Here is a 20,000-nt window from a genome sequence, read left to right on the forward strand (position 1 = left end):
CGATCCTTCAAAACATTCCGACAAGGGCCGATTGTTCTCTTAATCATTTTCTTTGTCGGTTGCCGTTTCGGGAGCAAGTTCTCCGGGGCGTCGTTGTCCCCGGACCCCTGGCTCTCATCATCGTCATCATCAGACTTTGCATTCTCCTTGTTCTTGTGAGGGATCAACTTCTTAATGTCATACTTCGGCATCCCTTCTCGTTTACTGTTCTCGCTGGACGGAGATTGGCGCGCCTTCTTCCGCACGCACCCTTTCACGGACATCGGCGTCCGCTGCGGGCTACGGTAGACCGACTGGTGTTTGCTGTCGGAGGCGCCAAAGGACAAGTGGCGCTTGATGAAGTCTTCGTAGCCTACCCGTGATATGCCCCAGTCGGACAGGACTGTCGTGTCGGGGTCGTGGTCTTGCATAAGGAACACGTTATAGATGCTGTTGTCTTCATATTTGGCAAGGATCTTGTTCACCTCCCGCGAGGTCATCAGTTGTTTGTCACTGGTGAGTAGTTCCACTTGGGCTTGAAACACACTCTCCTTCACTCGGTAATAGTGACGCTTCATCTTCTCCCGGCGACTCACCATATAACACAGGTTACGAACCTGCAAAGAAAAGAAGAGAAAAAAAAACCGATAAAAACAATAAAATACAAGAACATGTATCAAAATTTAATACAGGCGCAGGAGTGGCTGTGTGGTAAGTAGCTTGCTAACCAACCACATGGTTCCGGGTTCAGTCCCACTGCGTGGCACCTTGGGCGAGTGTCTTCTGCTATAGCCCCGGGCCGACCAATGCCTTGTGAGTGGATTTGGTAGACAGAAACTGAAAGAAGCCTGTCGTATATATGTATGCAGGTGTGGCTGTGTGGTAAGTAGCTTGCTTACCAACCACATGGTTCCGGGTTCAGTCCCACTGCGTGGCACCTTGGGCGAGTGTCTTCTGCTATAGCCCCGGGCCGACCAATGCCTTGTGAGTGGATTTGGTAGACAGAAACTGAAAGAAGCCTGTCGTATATATGCGTGTGTGTTTGTCCCCCTAGCATTGCTTGACAACCGATGCTGGTGTGTTTACATCCCCGTCACTTAGCGGTTCGGCAAAAGAGACCGATAGAATAAGTACTGGGCTTACAAAGAATAAGTCCCGGGGTCGATTTGCTCGACTAAAAGCGGTGCTCCAGCATGGCCGCAGTCAAATGACTGAAACAAGTAAAAGAGTAAAAGAGCATTAGTTTCAAATTTTGGTACAAGGCCAGCAATTATAGGGGAGAGGGTAAGTCAATTTACATTGACCCCGAAATGGATGAAAGACCAATTAGACCTCGGCGGGATTTGAACTCAGAACATAATAAAGGCAGATGAAATGCTACTAAGCATTTTGCCAGCTCACCGCCCTATCAAAGCATTAACCCTTTCGTTACCATATTTCTGACCAAAATAGACCCCTCATGAGTTTCAATTAAATACTAAAATAATCGTGAATTTAGACTAGTTTCATTAAACAACTGTAACATATACTTATCAATATATTAATGTGATACAGTCAACTCTCGCTACTATGCCAGTTTTGCGCGGTCCCGGCCAAATAATAAGCAAAAACTTTTTACTATGCCACCCTCAACTCTTGCTACTATGCCACTTGTAAACTGAAGCGCACGCAACTTTCCGAAATTTTGTACTCCTACATTTTGTACATTTCGTATTTGTAAATCTTGCGGAAAAGTCCAGAAAGTAGCACACAATGTCAGCTCAGAAACGCAAGCGGACTGAGTTTACGCTGAAGGAAAAGAAGGAGATTATCGATGCTGCGAAAAACGTTATTGTCAGGCCCCTCGTATCATTAGTAATATCTGATACAAGTTACCGTCCCTTGTATCGTCCGACATGTTTCACTCTAGAAGAAATAGCAAAGGAGGTAATGCATAACGAAGAGCCGGTGGAAAGTGAAGACGACGAGGTAATTGTGGAAGAGGAATACGTTTCGTTTGCAGATGCCCAGCGAGCATGGAGCACTATCCGAAAGTTTATGCAGCAGCAGAGCAGCGGAAAACCCAGCGTCATTCAGGCGTGTGATAGGCTAGACAACGAAATGAATGAAATCCGCTGAAGGAAGATGCGTCAGCCGACAATTTCTGAGAGCTTCGGGATTAACTAAAAGCAATCCAAACTTAATAAACATGGATGTCTTCTTTTTACCATTGCATTGAACTTCTTATTGGCCTTACTTCCCACCCTATGAATTTTTATTCGTATGTTCAGTAAATTTTTGGTTACGTAGTGTTTAGATAACAGACCCTCGGTACTATGCCACTTTGGCTCAGTCCCGCAGGGTGGCATAGTAGCGAGAGTTGACTGTATTTGGAACATAATTAAAGAAAGGGTTCTTAATCAAATTCTGTTGCATAACTTTTGACTCAAAGTGACTCTAATTACAGGTAAATCCAGGTAAACTAAGCAAAAGGTAAAAATATTAGAATTTTGCTTAAATATCCGCCTTACTGGCACCTGTACTCAAGACTGAAACAAAAGATAATCTAAAGAGAATGCTTACCCTTTCAAGATCCTGGCGTAGATGGACAAACATCTTCATGCGAGCTGCAAGACTATCTTCTTGTTGTCTCTCCAGGAGACTTGCCTCATCTCGCTTAGGTGTCAATAGGGGCCGGTCATAATTGGCCTGGAAAAAAAGAGACATTACATGAGAATGTGTGTGTGTGTGTGATAGAGAAAGTACCTTTGACACACTCTCAACTCTTCATTCTCAGCCCCCTCTCTTCCGCTCCCTACTCTTGTGTAATCCCTCTCTTGATCAAGACGCTTTATTTCACGCTGCAGAAATGAGTTGTGATGTCACAGGTGCCAAGCTGTATCGGCCCCTTTGCCTTTCCCTTGATACCACTGGTGGCGTGCGTACATACACGCAAGTACTGTCCAAATCTCCGACTAATCACATACAGCTAGCTGGCATTCAATTGGCGTAGCAAGTTTCGGGCATTTTGATTGGGTTTTGGATAGAAAATTCCACAAAAAAGTCACTTCTATTGATATTTTGATGGCTTTGCGGGGTGACTGGAGAAATGTAAAGATGTGCACGACCACCCTTGGACGGTTTTGAATGATCATAGAAAGTGCAAGCCCTCTAACTGAAAAATTGTGGATTTGTATAAAGGACATGCACACACAGACATTTTGCTGTTCATATATATATATTTAATGGCTTTGTGGGGTGACTGGGGAAATGTAAAGATGTGCACCACCACCCTTGGGCGGTTTTGAATGACCATAGACAGTGCAAGCCCTCTAACTGAAAAATTGTGGATTTGTATAAAGGACATGCAGACACAGACATTTTGCCGTTCATATATATATATTTAATGGCTTTGCAGGGTGACTGGGGAAATGTAAAGATGTGCACGATCACCCTTGGACAGTTTTGAATGACCATAGAAAGTGCGAGCCCTCTAACTGAAAAATTGTGGATTTGTATAAAGGACACACACACAAACAGACATTTTGCCGTTTATATATATAGAGATATCACTGGCAGGGGAGATAAGTCACTGCTATCTCTAGCGGTCGGGTGTTCATCATTGACAAAACCAAGGAAGGTCAAAAATCACATGATCCGGTGGTCTCAGCGCTGGAGATGGTGGGGGATTTATCTCCCCACTAGCAATATAAACAAGAATGCATTTTACACCAAGAGCCAATATGAGAAGTTCACTCATGATTTCTCTTGCAGTATAGCTTGTTCTAACACTGCATGCACATTTGGGTGATGATTAAATATTACCTCTCAGGTATTAATTTGTCGTTAAGATATCTATTACTAAACAGGTGTGTCGTAACAGGGTTGACCAGGGAATGATAACAACAAGAACAATCTCCAATGACCTACCTTTCGCTTCAACTTCCAGTAGACATACACCAAATCCACAACATCGTAGTCAATGTTGAACTTTGTAGAGACTTCCCGCACATTGACCAGAGTGTAAAACTCCTCGTCAAGCTGAGTTAGTCTACAAAAGAAAAAAATAATAATAATAATTAATTCGTTCGTTTATTGGCCACAAGGGTTAACGAAAATCAATTAAAACATAAAGGGACAAAACACAAGATGAAAGTTACAAAGGGTTTTGTCCGTTTGAAAAAGGTCCATGTACAAAAAAAGGATGGCAACAAATATAAGTAACAATTAAAACTCCCAATAGGGGGAGGCGCTTCGAAAGGGTTACTCGTGAGAAAACCCATAAAAGCCACGGGAGCCTGGTCAAAAGTGGGGTAGAGAGCCCCTTTCTCCTTTTATAATACTTTTTTTATACTACATAATATCTAACCCATAAAAGACACGGGAGCCTGGTCAAAAGGGGGGTAGAGAGCCCCTTTCTCCTTTTATAATACGTTTTTATACTACATAATATCTAACCCATAAAAGCCACGGGAGCCTGGTCAAAAGTGGGGTAGAGAGCCCCTTTCTCCTTTTATAATACTTTTTTTATACTACATAATATCTAACCCATAAAAGCCACGGGAGCCTGGTCAAAAGGTGGGTAGAGAGCTCCTTTCTCCTTTTATATTACCTTTTAATTCTCACAGGTGTATCCTCAGAATTGGTCCGTTCATACTGGCCATTCTTGCGACATTCACCCACCTTTCAATAAACTTGCTACCAGACATCACTTCCCTCTCTACTCTCATCTTCCTTTTCAAGGGAAACTTGAAAAAGTTGATGAGGCCTTGGCCAAAGAGGAAAGTGTCTGACCTTAGCCCTTTCAAATGGGTCCACCATATCACCTCTTTCGCTACAGCCACTAGGCAAAGGAAAACTGCCTTGCCCTCCCGGTTAATCCTCACTATGGATTCAGCTGAATAATAAGTGAATGTTTGCGTATATTCAGTATATATTTCTTTACTACCCACAAGGGGCTAAACACAGAGGGAACAAACAAGGACAGACAAACGGATTAAGTTGATTACATCGACCCCAGTGCAAAACTGGTACTTTATTTTATCGACTCCAAAAGGATGAAAGTCAAAGTCGACCTCGGCGGAGTTTGAACTCAAAACGTAATGACAGACAAAATACGGCTACGCATTTTGCCCGGCGTGCTAACGTTTCTGCCAAATCGCTGCCATATCAGGTAATACCGGCGTCAAGGGGTTAAAGAAATTATCTCTTTCTCATTCTTACTAAAATGCTTCAGATCATCCTTGTAGAGCAAATGGTTAATTCTTCCCTTACTGCTTCTCAACTGGTCCCCTGCTTTTGCCTTCTGTAGAAACACTGCCAGATCGACTGGAGCCTGGTGCAGCCTCCTGGCTTCCCAGACCCCGGTCGAACCGTCCAACTCATGCTAGCATGGAAAACAGACATTAAACGATGATGATGATGATGAAGTAGGAGTTTTTAAAAAAAACTTACCTTGAAGCCCGCATATTGGCTTTCTCCTCTACAGAGAGTTCCTTACGACAGTTTACAATCTCTTTTCTGGGAGATTCCAACTCGGAATCGGCTTGGCTGCGTTCACGTTTTTTACTGTGTTTAGGACAATATGCCTGGAGCAAAGGAAAGAGAGAGAAATATAGCGTGATATACATAAGCGAGTGTATTTAGGGCTGAGCTTAGTATTCTTAGCTCTTTCGGCCCTTTAAACCCTTATTGTTCGCATTATTCTGCCAAAATTAATGCTTATTTATTCTCATTGTTTTGAACTAATCATGCATTATCTTGTGGCTTTGAGATTTTGGATGAGGAAGCTGTTCATTTTTAGAATGTCTTTAGGGCTGAGCTTAGTATTTTTAGCTCTTTTGGCCCTTTAACCCTTATTATTCTGCCAAAATTAATTATTTTTTTATCCAAATAGTTTTGAACTAATCATGGATTATCTTGTAGCTATGAGATTTTGATGAGGTAGCTGTTAATTTTTTAAACAATATTGTAGGGTTGGTGTGAGAGACCAGATCTGGCCAGTTTGACCATAAAACAGGCAGAATACTTTTGCCCGGATATGACCGGTTTAAATGCTAAAGGGTTAAACCAGTCATGTCCAGGAGAAAATATTTTACCTTGTTTTATGGTCAAGCTGACCAGATCCGGCTTCTCACACCTAACCTACAATGTGGTTCTAAAAATAAGCAATCATATTGCTGTACCCAAGAAGACCTGTTCTCTCCAGCAGAAATGTTAAGGGCCCAACCTACCACTCCTAATTAAGAGAACTGACTAACGAGTGTTGTGTGCCAGTGGCACATAACAGCATTCGTGCTGGTGTCGCATTAAAAGCACCCAACACACTCTGTAAAGTGGTTGGCTTTAGGAAAGGCATCCAAATGTAGAAACCCATGCTGAATCAGAATGGAACCTGGTGCACTTCTCCTGCTTGCCAGCTTTGGTTAAACCATCCAACCCATGTCAGATGATGATGGACATCTGAGAGCTATGGAATAATGCATCATCATCATCGTTTAACGTCCGCTTTCCATGCTAGCATGGGTTGGATGGTTCAACTGGGGTCTGGGGAGCCCGAAGGCTGCACCAGGCCAGTCAGATCTGGCAGTGTTTCTACAGCTGGATGCCCTTCCTAACGCCAACCACTCCGAGAGTGTAGTGGGTGATTTTATGTGCCACCGACACAGGTGCCAGACGAGGCAGGCAGACGGCCACGCTCGGATGGTGTTTTTTATGTGCCACCGACACAGGTGCCAGACGAGGCTGGCGAACGGCCATGATCGGATGGTGTTTGTTACATGCCCACAGCACAGAGGCCAGTCGATGCGGTGCTGGCTACGGCCACGTTCGGATGGTTTTCTTATGTGCCACCTGCACTGGTACCACAAAGATACAAATTCCATTGATGTTCATCTATTTTGATTTGGTTTGATTTTGATTTTCACTTGCCTCAACAACAGGTCTTCACAAGTGTCACAAGAAGGAAGGTATGCACAGGTGGACTGACTACGTCCCAGGTAGGGGCCACGGGTTATGGCCTCACTAGTCTTGCCGGGTCTTCTCACACACAGCATACTTCCATAGGTCTCGGTCTCTAGTCATTTCCTTGGTGAGACCTAAAGTTCGAAGGTCGTGCTTCACCACCTCGTCCCAGGTTTTCCTGGGTCTACCTCATGATTACCGAAAATCTTTGATTCAATGCTGAGTGGCCGAAACAGAAATATCGTTATAGTAAATATTCTGTTCAATACAACAGATTTGGTTGTCAGTTGCTTGACCGTAACCACTTGAGATTTTATGTCCCTTAGTACCTGACAATATGTACATCTCTGATCATGAGCAAGAGTGGTGGGAGAGAGCAAAACAGCCATGTTTTGAGAGGGATTCTTTGAGGTTATAAATATAACAAAAGCAAAGTTTGAAGGAAATATTGACCATTTTTCATGCTTTCTAGGAGTCAGCACACAGGAAATAACAGTTACCAGCCAGGGACCAAAACCATATTACACAGTGTTAGTCGTCCCTCCTCCTCTCTCATTTCTTCTATTAACTGTTTTTTTTTTCAGCAAAAAAGTGCCGCAACGACAGTACAGTCGGCAGGAGACGGTAGAGACCGAACCACTGGAGCGACAGAGAGTATCAAGATGTTCTTCATTTTGCTCTCCAGATGGCGCTCCCTTTTCCAGACCGTCCCCATCGGTACCGCAACCACTTGTGTCTAAGATGAACAGAGGCAGAGAGGATGTCCACCACTGAAAGGTACCTTACACAGGTTAATAAGCTCGGAGAGGGACAGAGATTATCTGGCAGCGCAACAAGAGAAGAGAAAGGAACATGTCCAGTTGTACGTACCTTTAATTTTACTCCGCTCTCCACATCAGATTCATCCAATATCGTTCGCATCTCCAGGTTGTTGTTGAAAGCACAGGTAACATGGAAGGCTGTCTTGCAGGTTTTCACTGAGCACTGAATGCATGCTCCAACGCGCTCCTTGCATAGACAACACACTAATGCCCAACGACTTGGCTGCAACACAGAGAAAGAAATATTTTTTTTAAAATTCTTATATAAAAGTATGCGTGTGTATGTCTACATATATATCATCATCATCATATATATATATATATATATATCTAACCTAATAATTACATGCTATTATTTTAATATTTATAGCTGTAATTTCAGTGTCACCAATCCTAAAAAGAATGATTATATGATGTGTGTGTGTGTGTGTGTGTGTGTGTGTGTATATATATATATATATATAAAGGGAAAGTTTACGAAAATAAACAAAAGACGAAGGCAGGTGGAGTACAAACAAACAAATGTATTAGTATGGCGCTCAGGAATAGAAATAGAACAAGTCTTTTACGTTTCGAGCCTACGCTCTTTGGCAGAAAGATACACAGAAAAGAAACACGGAGAGAAACAAGGAGAGAAAAAAATGCGTGTAGGAGCTAACGATCTAACATGGCGTTGAAAAATATATAAAATACAAAATGGGACAAGAACGCAAAACATTCAAATAGATGACACAAAAAAAAAAAAAACGGACGGGTCATTTAAAGCCTCTAATCTTCAGTCAAGAACAGGATCATCCTCGCAATTTTGGCTGATTAATCTTGAGATCGCTCCGATTCGGCCAGCCCCAAGGAAAAACTAAGCTACGAGCATTAGATTTCTTGGAAAAAGGATTGAATGTATACGAAACAAGGACAATATATATATATATATATATATATATATATATACACACATACATTAAATTAAATAAGGGTAGAAATTGATATTAATATTTAACAGGTTGTTATTACGTTAAGAGATAAACTGACAGGCTTACAAAGTCAATTTGTTTGGCTAAATGCTTTGAGGTGATGCCCCAGCTTGGTCGCAGTCTAATGACAAACAAATAAAAGATATATATATATATAAAAACAACACAAATAAATAAAGGGAGTCTAATTACCGGAATCTGTGATATTTTAGTTATTGGTTCCATCCGTTCAACGCAGCCAATGCTAACCTCCGGTATCCACAGAGAACAGTTCACGTGTGCCCATTTGGTACCGCTTCTGAAGAAATTCATAAACACAAGAACAATATAATATTACACATTACTTACAGAAGTTCTTGGAATCATGCAGAAAGTTCTATAACCCTTTAGTTATTTTATTTCTGCTGAAATACACAGACTTTGTTTCAATTAGTTTGGAAAGTGTTGAAGAATTTTATAGGCGCAGGAGTAGCTGTGTGGTAAGTAGCTTGCTAACCAACCACATGGTTCCGGGTTCAGTCCCACTGCGTGGCATCTTGGGCAAGTGTCTTCTGCTATAGCCCCAGGCCGACCAATGCCTTGTGAGTGGATTTGGTAGACGGAAACTGAAAGAAGCCTGTCGTATATGTGTATATATATGTATGTGTGTGTGTTTGCGTTTGTCACCCCTAGCATTGCTTGACAACCGATGCTGGTGTGTTTATGTCCCCGTTACTTAGTGGTTCGGCAAAAGAGACCGATAAAATATGTACTGGGCTTACAAAGAATAAGTCCCGGGGTCGACTTGCTCGACTAAAGGCGGTGCTCCAGCATGGCCACAGTCAAATGACTGAAACAAGTAAAAGAGAGTAAGTAACTGCCTATTTTTAAGCTAGGGATTTTGAAGAAATGACAACGAAGGATTTCATTTACATTAGTGTAGGGGCTGTTGCCATGTAAAGAGCATCCAGCCATAAAAACCCTGCCAAAACAGACACAGTAGCCTGGGTAGTCTCCTACCTGGCCCGCTCCTGTCAAATTGTCCAACCTAAATCAGAGAAAACTCTATATATAAAGCTGAAGTTGTCAGTGTGTGGCAGGTTTGGTAGCCTTCAACTAACACTGTCTCCTCCGAGACCCTGCGGCACAAGTTGACCAAAATTGAGAGTATGATAGAAGAAGGCTTGCTCTTCCTTCTGTAGAAGAAAAAATTCAAATCGGACCATGTTAACACCAAAAATTATTTACATCAAAAAGGTGCTTTTTTTCTATGTGAAGTTGTCAGTGTGTGGCAGGTTTGGTAGCCTTCAACTAACACTATCTCCTCCGAGACCCTGCGGCACAAGTTGACCAAAATTGGGAGTATGATAGAAGAAGGCTATTATTTACATCAAAAAGGTGCTTTTTTTTTTTCTATGAAAATCCCTATTTTTTTACAATCTTTTGACTGCTGTGTCGCCAATTTTCGGTGTATTTCAACCAGAAAAATGTTCACTTAAAGAGAATGCAAAATTTTTACTTTTCAAAAATTCCAATTCTAAAGGGTCGAAACAAACCCGAGCAATGCCAGGCGATACTGCTAGTATACCGAAATAATATGAACCAGAAACACAATCTGTTGAGCCACACACACACATCACCAGTGCTTTTTATGTGAAACCATCACCAGAAGCACATGTAACACTTACAAAGCCATTTGAACCACACACATACCCTCTAACCCAGAAACTCACGCACAGCACTCTATGGTTCCAAGAGCTTAGCACATGTTTCTGGCTCATACAAAGCTCTTTGGAGGTAGACACAGGCACACAAAGCTCCGAACCAGACACGAGACTTTTTCAGTCACCCACAAACACAAAATTCTTCAAACCAGAAACATCAGTAACCCCTACTTACCGGGTACTCTTCATAGCTCCGTTTGTATTTGGGCACAGAATACAGACAGGTTTGACCCCTAGGGAACAAGGTCTACATAGCCAACTGCCTTCAGGTATTGCTTGTATACCATAACAGGCCTACAAGAAAACAAGGGAGGAACAATGAGATTAACAAGGGCAGAAGGGCAATATTTTGGCACACACATCATCATCAAAATCCTTTTAGTATTTGAGAAAATTTATTATATGATTATAATTTTGTTTTGTATTATTATCAGTTCCTATGAGGGTGGCAAGCTGGCAGAATCATTAGCATTTGTGGAGGAACATGGCCTAGTGGTTAGAGCAGCGGACTCGCAGTCGAGGGATCACGGGTTCGAATCTCAGACCGGGCGATGTGTGTTTATGAGCGAAACACCTAAGCTCCACATGGAAAAAAAAGGTGGCGAGCTGGCAGAAACGTTAGCACTCAGGGCAAAATGCTTAGCAGTATTTCGTCTGCAGCTACATTCTGAGTTCAAATTTCACCAAGGTCGACTTTGCCTTTCATCCTTTTGGGGTTGATTAAATAAGTAGAAGTTAAGTACTGGGGTTGATATAATCTGCTTAATCCCTTTGTCTGTTCTTGTTTGTCCCCTCTGCTTTTAGCCCCTTGTGGGTAGCAAAGAAATAGGTATTTCATCTGATGCTACGTTCTGAGTTCAAATTCCGTCGAGGTTGACTTTGCCTTTCATCATTTCGGGGTCGATTAAATAAGTACCAGTTATGCACTGGGGTCGATATAATCAACTTAATCCCTTAGTCTGTCCTTGTTTGTCCCCTCTGTGTTTAGCCCCTTGTGGGTAATAAAGAAATAGGTATTTTGTCTATTTTTACGTTCTGAGTTCAAATTCCACTGAGGTCAACTTTGCCTTTCATCCTTTCGGGGTCGATTAAATAAGTACCAGTTACGCACTGGGGTCGATATAATCGACTTAATCCGTTAGTCTGTCCTCGTTTGTCCCCTCTGTGTGTAGCCCCTTCTGGGCAGTAACGAAATAAGGATCATTAGCATGCCGGGCAAACTGCTTCATCTCCCTTTACATTCATCATCATCGTTTAACGTCCGTTTTCCAAGCTAGCATGGGTTGGACGGTTCAACCAGGGATCTGGGAAGCCAGGGGCTGCACCAGGCTCCAGCTGGATGCCCTTCCTAACGCCAACCACTCCACGAGTGTAGTGGGTGCTTTTTACGTGCCCCTGCACAGCATTCTGAGTTTAAAATTCTACCAAGGTCGACTTTGTCTTTCCACCAAAATAAGGACCAGTTGAGCACTGGGTTAATATAACCAACTTCCCACCCCTGCTGAAATTGCTGGCCTTCTCATTGGTATGAAGGCAGCAAGCTAGCAGAACAATTACCAGGTCACATAAAATGCTAAGCGGCATTTCACCAGTTTTTACACTCTGATTTCAAATTCTGCCAAGGTTAACTTAGCCTCACAATCTTTCAGGGCCAATAAAATAAGGTCCAGCTGAAAACCGGGGTCGATGTAATTGACTTAACCCCTCCCTTAAAATTGCCGGTCTTGTGCCAAATTTTGAAACCAATAAAATCATTATTTATTGGTGAATATTAGGGGCAGGTGTGGCTGTGTGGTAAGAAGCTTGTTTCTCAACCACATAGTTAAAGGTTCAGTCCCACTGCTTGGCACCATGGGCAAGTGTTTTCTTCTATAATCTTGGGCCAACCAAAGCCTTGGAGGGAAGGAGAAAAAGAAAGGGACAGAGACAAAAGACATCAATTTAAAAGGGAAAATGTCATAAATTCTGTTCTGGCAGGAACGAAAGATAATTGGTTAATTAGTAATTAAAAATAATTACCTGGTGGACACAAATATCACAGCCATCACAGAAAACCATTTCATTGTTCTCTTCACTATCAGGCTGAAATAGAGAGAGGGAGGATCATAAGAATACACACACTTATAATTTTCTAGATGGTGTAATTTAATTTTTCATTTTGAATTTATAAAAGGTGTTTTTTTTCTAATTTATATATATATATAACAGGAAGGTTTACAAAAATAAACAAAAGACGAAGGCAGGTGGAGTACAAACAAATAATGTATTAGTATGGCGCTCAAGAATAGAAATAAAACAAGTCTTTTACATTTCGAGCCTACGCTATATATATATATATATATATATATATATATATGGTTTTTTTCTAATTTACATATATATACATATATATGTAAATAAGAAAAAAAAAACCCATTTATCAATTCAAAATGGAAAATTAAATTACGCCATCTAGAAAATTACATATGATAGAAAGATTAAATATAAGATAAAAAATATATATTTATCATCGTTATATATTTTTATATATTATATTTTGTGAAATTTGATTTAGTAATTCTAAATTGAATTTTTCCCTGTAAGTTTGGAATAATATTCCCTCATATTATATATATATATATATATATATCCTCATCGGTTATACATTTATGTATTTGTTTTGCAAAGATTCTTGACATGAAAACATGACTTGAAACAAATATTTTTATAGGAGTGGCTGTGTGGTAAGTAGCTTGCTAATGAACCACATGGTTCCGGGTTCAGTCCCACTGTGTGGCACCTTGGGCAGGTGTCTCCTATTATAGCCTAGGGCCAACCAAAGCCTTGTGAGTGGATTTGGTAGATGGAAACTGAAAGAAGCCCGTCGTATATATGTATATATATATATATAGGTGTAGGATTGGGTGTGTGGTAAGTAGCTTGCTTACGAACCACATGGTTCCGGGTTCAGTCCCACTGTGTGGCACCTTGGGCAGGTGTCTTCTATTATAGCCTAGAGCCAACCAAAGCCTTGTGAGTGGATATCGTTTTCACCTCAATAGACGTCATTGATTGGTTGAAATAGCCAAAATACAAGAAAAAACCCAACAAATATCTTACAAACTATAGAATTTTCTCATGAAAGCCAAGAGAAAAAGATGTTTTATAAACACATTCTACCAGTATACGAAGTTTAAAAGTGTTTAGTTACGTGGAAATTATTTTTAAAAAACTGCCGGTCAAACCGAAAAGAACTTAGTATTATAATCTCTTACAGAACCTTTTTTTCCAAAATTTGGGGGTTCCTTACATACATTGAAATAGGGTAATTCGAGATATTCGGCTGCTATTTCTAGCACGTCTAGTGACCACTTAGCGGCTATATCGTTGCCTTGTTGCTGTCAATTATAGAGTTTTCTCAATAAAGCCAAGAGAAAAAGATTTTTTATAAACACATTCTACCAGTATAGGAAGTTTAAAAGTGTTTAGTTACGTGGAAACTATTTTAAAAAACTGCCATTCAAACTGAAAAGATCTCTGTTTCTTAAACGAGGGACATATTCATACGGCACAGAATGTTTTCACCTCAATAGACGTCATTGATTGGTTGAAATTGCAGAAATTGAAGAAGAAAAAACAACAAATATCTTACAAACTATAGAATTTTCTCAATAAAGCCAAGAGAAAAAGATGTTTTATGAACACATTCTACCAGTATACGAAGTTTAAAAGTGTTTAGTTACGTGGAAATTATTTTTAAAAACTGCCGGTCAAACCGAAAAGATCCTAAATAACAGAGACAATTTCATATGACACCAGAAATTATTGTTGTTGACAACGCTCCGGAGAAATTGTATTCACCTCAATAGACATCATTGATTAGTTGAAATTGCCGAAATGCAAGAAAAAACAACAACAAATATCTTACAAACCATAGAATTTTCTCAATAAAGCCAAGAGAAAAAGATGTTTTATTTTGACACATTCTACCAGAATACGAAGTTTCAAAGTGTTTAGTTACAAAGAAATTATTTTAAAAAACTGCCGGTCAAACGGAAAAGATCCAAAATGAGAGACGATAGGAAGGGGAGACTCACTGAATGACACACATCACATGTGACATCTTCATCGTACTCAATACCAAGACCTTCTTCGGTCTTTATGGTCTGCTGCATTGTATCGTGGCACTGAAAAAGACAAGGCAAAATATTAATCTTGATTGAGTCTCATGGCTAAAGTATAATGTCATACACAAACAACGATGAGTGGCTGTGTGGTAAGTAGCTTGCTTACCAACCACATGGTTCCGGGTTCAGTCCCACTGCATGGCACCCTGAGCAAGTGTCTTCTGCTATAGCCTTGGGACGACCAAAGCCTTGTGAGTGGATTTGGTAGACGGAAACTGAAAGAAGCCTGCCGTATATGTGTATATAGGCGTAGCAGTGGCTGTGTGGTAAGTAGCTTGCTTACCAACCACATGGTTCCAGGTTCAGTCCCACTGCGTGACACCTTGGGCAAGTGTCTTCTATAGCCTCGGGCCGACCAAAGCCTTGTGAGTGGATTTGGTAGACGGAAACTGAAAGAAGCCTGTTGTATATATGTATGTATGTATATAGGCATAGGAGTGGCTGTGTGGTAATAGCTTGCTTATGAACCATATGGTTCCGGGTTCAGTCCCACTGCATGGCACCTTGGGCAAGTGTCTCCTACTATTGCACTATCATCAGTGCTTTTTATGTGGAGAGACGGCATTTTGGAGTCATGCACAGCTGCAGTAGCAGTATGTTGCATGAAGACATGACATTACCCCTGTTTCGTTAAATCATATATCCAAACTGAAGGATATAAAAAGTTTTAGGATCTCAATTCTGTTGTAATGAGCAGAACTTCTTGAGTACAGCAACATGCCACACATCTCAGTCTTCCAACATTTGAGAATGGCCTTTAACACTTTGTCCCATGTCTTCCTGGGTCTCCCTCTTCCACAACGATGCTTTGCCACTGTTCATACGGTGTCTCACAGCAAAATTTCCTATAACCAGAAGTCAGTAGAAAAGCGGTTAGGTGTTCATATTTACCTGGTTTTCTAATTCTTCAATAATCCTTTCCATAATCCATTCGTCTATCAAAGTATCACCTACAAATAGACAGAGAAGGCATGAGAGAAATAAGAAAGGCTAAATAAGGCATGGCAGGTACCGATTCCGTACCATACACGAAGAGCACCGAGGGATAGATGAACGAAACATGTAGACCCCTAAATAAGGGACACAAGGGCACCGACTTACCCATTTCTTCCCGTTCTTCATTCACCTTCGTCAGCCAACACACATCGATATCGTCCAGGTCGTAACGGACCACCTGTTCTGCCAGTTGCTGCATGCCCGTCAGCTCATGGATGCTCTGCCTGTAGTTCTCGTCCTGGGTGGCGTGCAGCAGTTTACGCGGGTTGCGAGGGCTGAACAGAAAACAGAGGAAAAAAAAAAGTAGATTTCAGTAAATTCAAGATGGAATATAACAAAAAGATAATTAAGTTCTCTGGACATCGGCCATTTACTTGTCATGCACATAAATTTTATATGTGGTAGTGGGTAACAAACACAGATAAAGGTGGTGCTCCAGCATGACCACAGTCAAATGACTGAAACAAGTAAAAGAGAAAGATATAAACGTTGCCCTTTTCAAGCCTAGCCAGGCTCATGGGCCCGGTTTCCCGGTTTCTGTGGCATATGTGTTCCCCCCCAACTGAAGGGACGTCAGTCCATCACAGCGTTACTCAAGAAACAGGAAGAGAGAGTAAGAGAAAGTTGGGGGCGAAAGAGTACAACAGGAGTCGCATCGACCCCCTGCCGGAGCCTCGTGGAGCTTTTAGGTGTTTTCACTCAGGCCATTGCACCTCCACATGCATATATATAGATATATATATATAATCGTTTAATGTCCTTTTTCCGTGCTAGCACGGGTTGGATGGTAAACCCATTGTGTGTGTGCATATTTGTACCCCACCACTGCTTGACAACAGGTGTTGGTGTATTTATGTCACTGCAACTTAGGCAGGAGCTAGATACACTACTTCTGAATAAAAGACAGGATGGTCGCAACTGGAAGACTCCCAGATCATAAACCTGTTGGAATCTGACTAAGCTGGGACTAAACAAGGAGATACATTAGACCTGGAGCTAAGGACCTATAAACATCATCACTGTTTAACATCCGCTTTCCATGCTAGCATGGGTTGGACGATTTGACTGAGGACTGGCGAACCAGATGGCTACACCAGGCTCCAATCTTGATCTGGCAGAGTTTCTACAGCTGGATGTCCTTCCTAACACCAACCACTCCAAGAGTGTAGTGGGTGCTTTTACATGCCACAGGCACGGGGGCCAGTCAGGTGGTAATGGCAATTACCTTGCTCGAATCTTTTTGCACAGGTGCCAGTAAGGCGACGCTGGTAACAATCACGCTCGAATGGTGCCCTTTCACGTGCCACCAGCATGTAGGCCAGTTAGCCACTCTGGCAATGATCATGCTCGGATGGTGCTCTTGGCACCCTACTAGCACGGGGCTCGAGTGCCAGTAAGGCGACGCTGGTAACGATCACGCTCGAATGGTGTCTTGTATGTGACTCTGGCACAGAAGCTGGTTAGCCACTCTGTCAACGATCACACATCTAAATAAAAAACAGGATGGTCACAGCTGGAAGACCTTTGATCATATGTCTGCTGACCTGGTACTAAACAACAAGGAAGGGACGTGGTCCTACACACATTATATCCGAATGGCCACAGCTGGTACTGACCTGTGGTTACAAAGACAAAAGGAAAAAACACAAGGAAGCAAAAGGCCAAAATACTTACATTTTGAAGTCGCCAGATTTGGGTTTCTCTCGCAAAACTCTGAAATATTCAAAGAACAACAATATATATAAGCATTTGTTATGTTTGTTTAAATCATCTGATACTAACCAACTTGGACCCACCCTTAGCTCTATGATACAAACTTATTTTGAAATGATCCAAATTAAGACCTTTCATCAAAATTTCATGCTTATTTACATCATTTACATTTGACACCAGCTTAATTAACCCTTTCGTTACTGTATTTATTTTGAGATGCTCTGTGTTTCTTTCAACTACTTTAAATATAACAGAGAATTTAGTAAAATAACATTGTTATCATTGAGCTAGTGCTAGGAACATGGTGCCTTTTACATGCCACCGGCACAGAAGCCAGTTAGCCGCTCTGGCAACGATCACCCTTTGATGGTGCTCTTAGCACCCTACTAGCACGGGGCATAAGTGCCAGTAAGGTGACGCTGGTAACGATCACACTCAAATGGTGCCCTTTTATGTGCCACTGGCACAGAAGCCGGTTAGCCGGTCTGTCAACAATCACGTTCGGATGGTGCTCTTTGCACCCCACTAGCACGGATGCCAGTCATCGAATTTGATTTTGATTTCACTTGCCTCAACAGGTCTTCACGAACAGAGTTTAGTGTCCAAAGGAAGAAGAGGTATGCATATGTGGGCTGCTTACGCCCCTGAAAAGGGTTAAAAAGATGGCAATCGTCTTTGGTTGGTCTAGGAATGTTGACTTGCTCAAAAATATCATATCCAAGTATTGAGAACCACTGATCGTCATTATAACCATCATTTAACATTTTTCTTGCTGGTATGGGTCGGATGGTTTTGAATTTTGACAAGAACTGGCAAGTCACAAGATTGCACTAAGCTCTACTGCCAGTTTTTGGCAGGGTCTCTGGCAGCTGGGTTCTCTCCCTAATGTCAACAGCTTTACAACATGTACAGGGAGTGAAGGGAGCTGGCAAGGGAGGGGGGGACAGAGCTAGAGAAAGAAACAGTGGAGAGAAAAACCTACCTGACATTTATCTCTGGAATGCTGGTAGGGTTCACTGGTACCTGAACCCCTTTCTCCCATTCCTGGCGCCAAGGGTCAGCAATCTCGAAGTATTCTTCAGGTTGGAGAGGATCAGAATCAGCCAATTTCATGGCACTTATAAGATCTTTCCGGAACAACTGCGGGGAGACAAGGTAGAGAATGAAGAGACCAATTATGTATGTGTGAATATATATACGTGTGTGTGTGTGTGTCTACACATAAATACGAGTGTCATCATCATCATCGTTTAACGTCCGCTTTCCATGCTGGCATGGGTTGGACAATTTGACTGAGGTCTGGGAAGCCAGAAGGCTGCGCCAGGCTCCAGTCTGATCTGGCAGAGTTTCTACAGCTGGATGCCCTTCCCAACGCCAACCACTCCAAGAGTGTAGTGGGTGCTTTTACGTGCCACCGGCATGAGGGCCAGTCAGGCGGCACTGGCAACGGCCACGCTCAAATGATGCCTTTTATGTGCCACCTGCATAGGAGCCAGTCCAGCGGCACTGGCAACGTCCTCACTCAAATGTGTTGTAGTTTCAAAAAAGATTCTTTTTGATGTAAATAATTTTTGGTGTTAACATGGTCCGATTTGAACTTTATCTTCTACGGAAGGAAGAGCAAGTCTTCTTCTATCAAACTGTCAATTTTGGTCAACTTGCGCCACAGGGTCTTGGAGGAGGTAGTGTTAGTTGAAGGCTACCAAACCTACCACACACAGACAACCTCAGCTTTATATAGAGAGAGATATACAGTGTAAAGATGATCGGTTCTTATCCAGTCTGGTAGTATGTACACATCCAGGAATAAGACACCTGATGACTACCACAGATTAAACCAATTGAAACAGAGTATAGATGGAAATATTATAAATATACAGTGTAAAGATGGCTAGTTTTAATTCAGTTTGATACTTTGTACGCATCAGGCAATAAAGACACCGGATGACAATAACAACAACAAAACGACAATACTTACTTCAGCAGGTTTATTGTGCTGTGAGCCAAACGTTGGACTCCGCAGACCATTAGGACTCATTTTACTGCCTGTATAATAAAAAAAAGAGAAACAAAGATGATACAGACAAGGAAACAGAAAATGACAGACTCTACTTAAGTTAATTTTTTGGCTCAAAAAGCAAAAAGCAAGGCCATGTAGGGGGACATGGAGTTATGTACAGGGTGGTGTTCATGCAAAGAGTTCAGGCTATTTCTGGTCAAGGGAGACTTTGAACTGAGCGGTCGTTGGCATCTTCACCATCTCGTCCGGCAGCTTATTCCACGGATTGGCAACCCGGACGGAGAAAGCCCCTCTCCTTCGATTGAGATGAAATTGTCGCAGAGAGAGCTTTTCGGAATGACCCCGCAGCCAACGCTCTGGAGCAGGAGTGAAGAACAGCTCTTTCGAGAATTCACACTTTCCGCTTATGATGCTGTGAGCAAGAATGAGATCACCACGGCGTCGTCGTTTTTCTAGAGAATAAAGGTCGAGCGTCTTCAGCCTTTCTTCATAAGACAAATGCTTGAGACCAAGAATTTGGCACAAACCAGCAATTTTAAGGGAGTGGGAGTTAAGTCAATTACATCGACCCCAGTGCTAAATTGGTTTTTTAAATTAATCAAGACCCGAGAGATTAAAAGGCAAAGGTGACCTCTGTGGAATTTGAACTCACAACACAAGGATGGACAAAATGGTGCCAAGTATTTTGC

The 20,000-nt window shown here is 41.8% G+C and overlaps 1 protein-coding gene across 3 annotated transcripts in view; it reads right to left on the reverse strand.

The window, feature by feature from the left end:
* Positions 1 to 20,000, reverse strand: part of LOC115226063 (protein Jade-1) — a 50,718-nt gene that overhangs the window by 2,363 nt on the left and 28,355 nt on the right. For all 3 annotated transcript variants that reach the window (XM_029797037.2, XM_036514957.1, XM_036514958.1), the window contains 14 exons: positions 19,270 to 19,337; positions 18,274 to 18,431; positions 17,253 to 17,291; positions 15,684 to 15,853; positions 15,474 to 15,532; positions 14,493 to 14,582; positions 12,436 to 12,498; positions 10,592 to 10,710; positions 8,906 to 9,011; positions 7,792 to 7,965; positions 5,413 to 5,546; positions 3,889 to 4,009; positions 2,542 to 2,667; positions 1 to 596 (listed from right to left, as the gene is read on the reverse strand). The exon at positions 1 to 596 is cut by the window's left edge. In XM_029797037.2, coding sequence (XP_029652897.2) covers positions 1 to 596; positions 2,542 to 2,667; positions 3,889 to 4,009; positions 5,413 to 5,546; positions 7,792 to 7,965; positions 8,906 to 9,011; positions 10,592 to 10,710; positions 12,436 to 12,498; positions 14,493 to 14,582; positions 15,474 to 15,532; positions 15,684 to 15,853; positions 17,253 to 17,291; positions 18,274 to 18,431; positions 19,270 to 19,337 — 2,023 coding nt within the window. The remainder of the gene's footprint in view (positions 597 to 2,541; positions 2,668 to 3,888; positions 4,010 to 5,412; positions 5,547 to 7,791; positions 7,966 to 8,905; positions 9,012 to 10,591; positions 10,711 to 12,435; positions 12,499 to 14,492; positions 14,583 to 15,473; positions 15,533 to 15,683; positions 15,854 to 17,252; positions 17,292 to 18,273; positions 18,432 to 19,269; positions 19,338 to 20,000) is intronic.

The sequence above is a fragment of the Octopus sinensis genome, linkage group LG29, assembly GCF_006345805.1.
Source record: "Octopus sinensis linkage group LG29, ASM634580v1, whole genome shotgun sequence".
Lineage (NCBI taxonomy): Eukaryota > Metazoa > Mollusca > Cephalopoda > Octopoda > Octopodidae > Octopus > Octopus sinensis.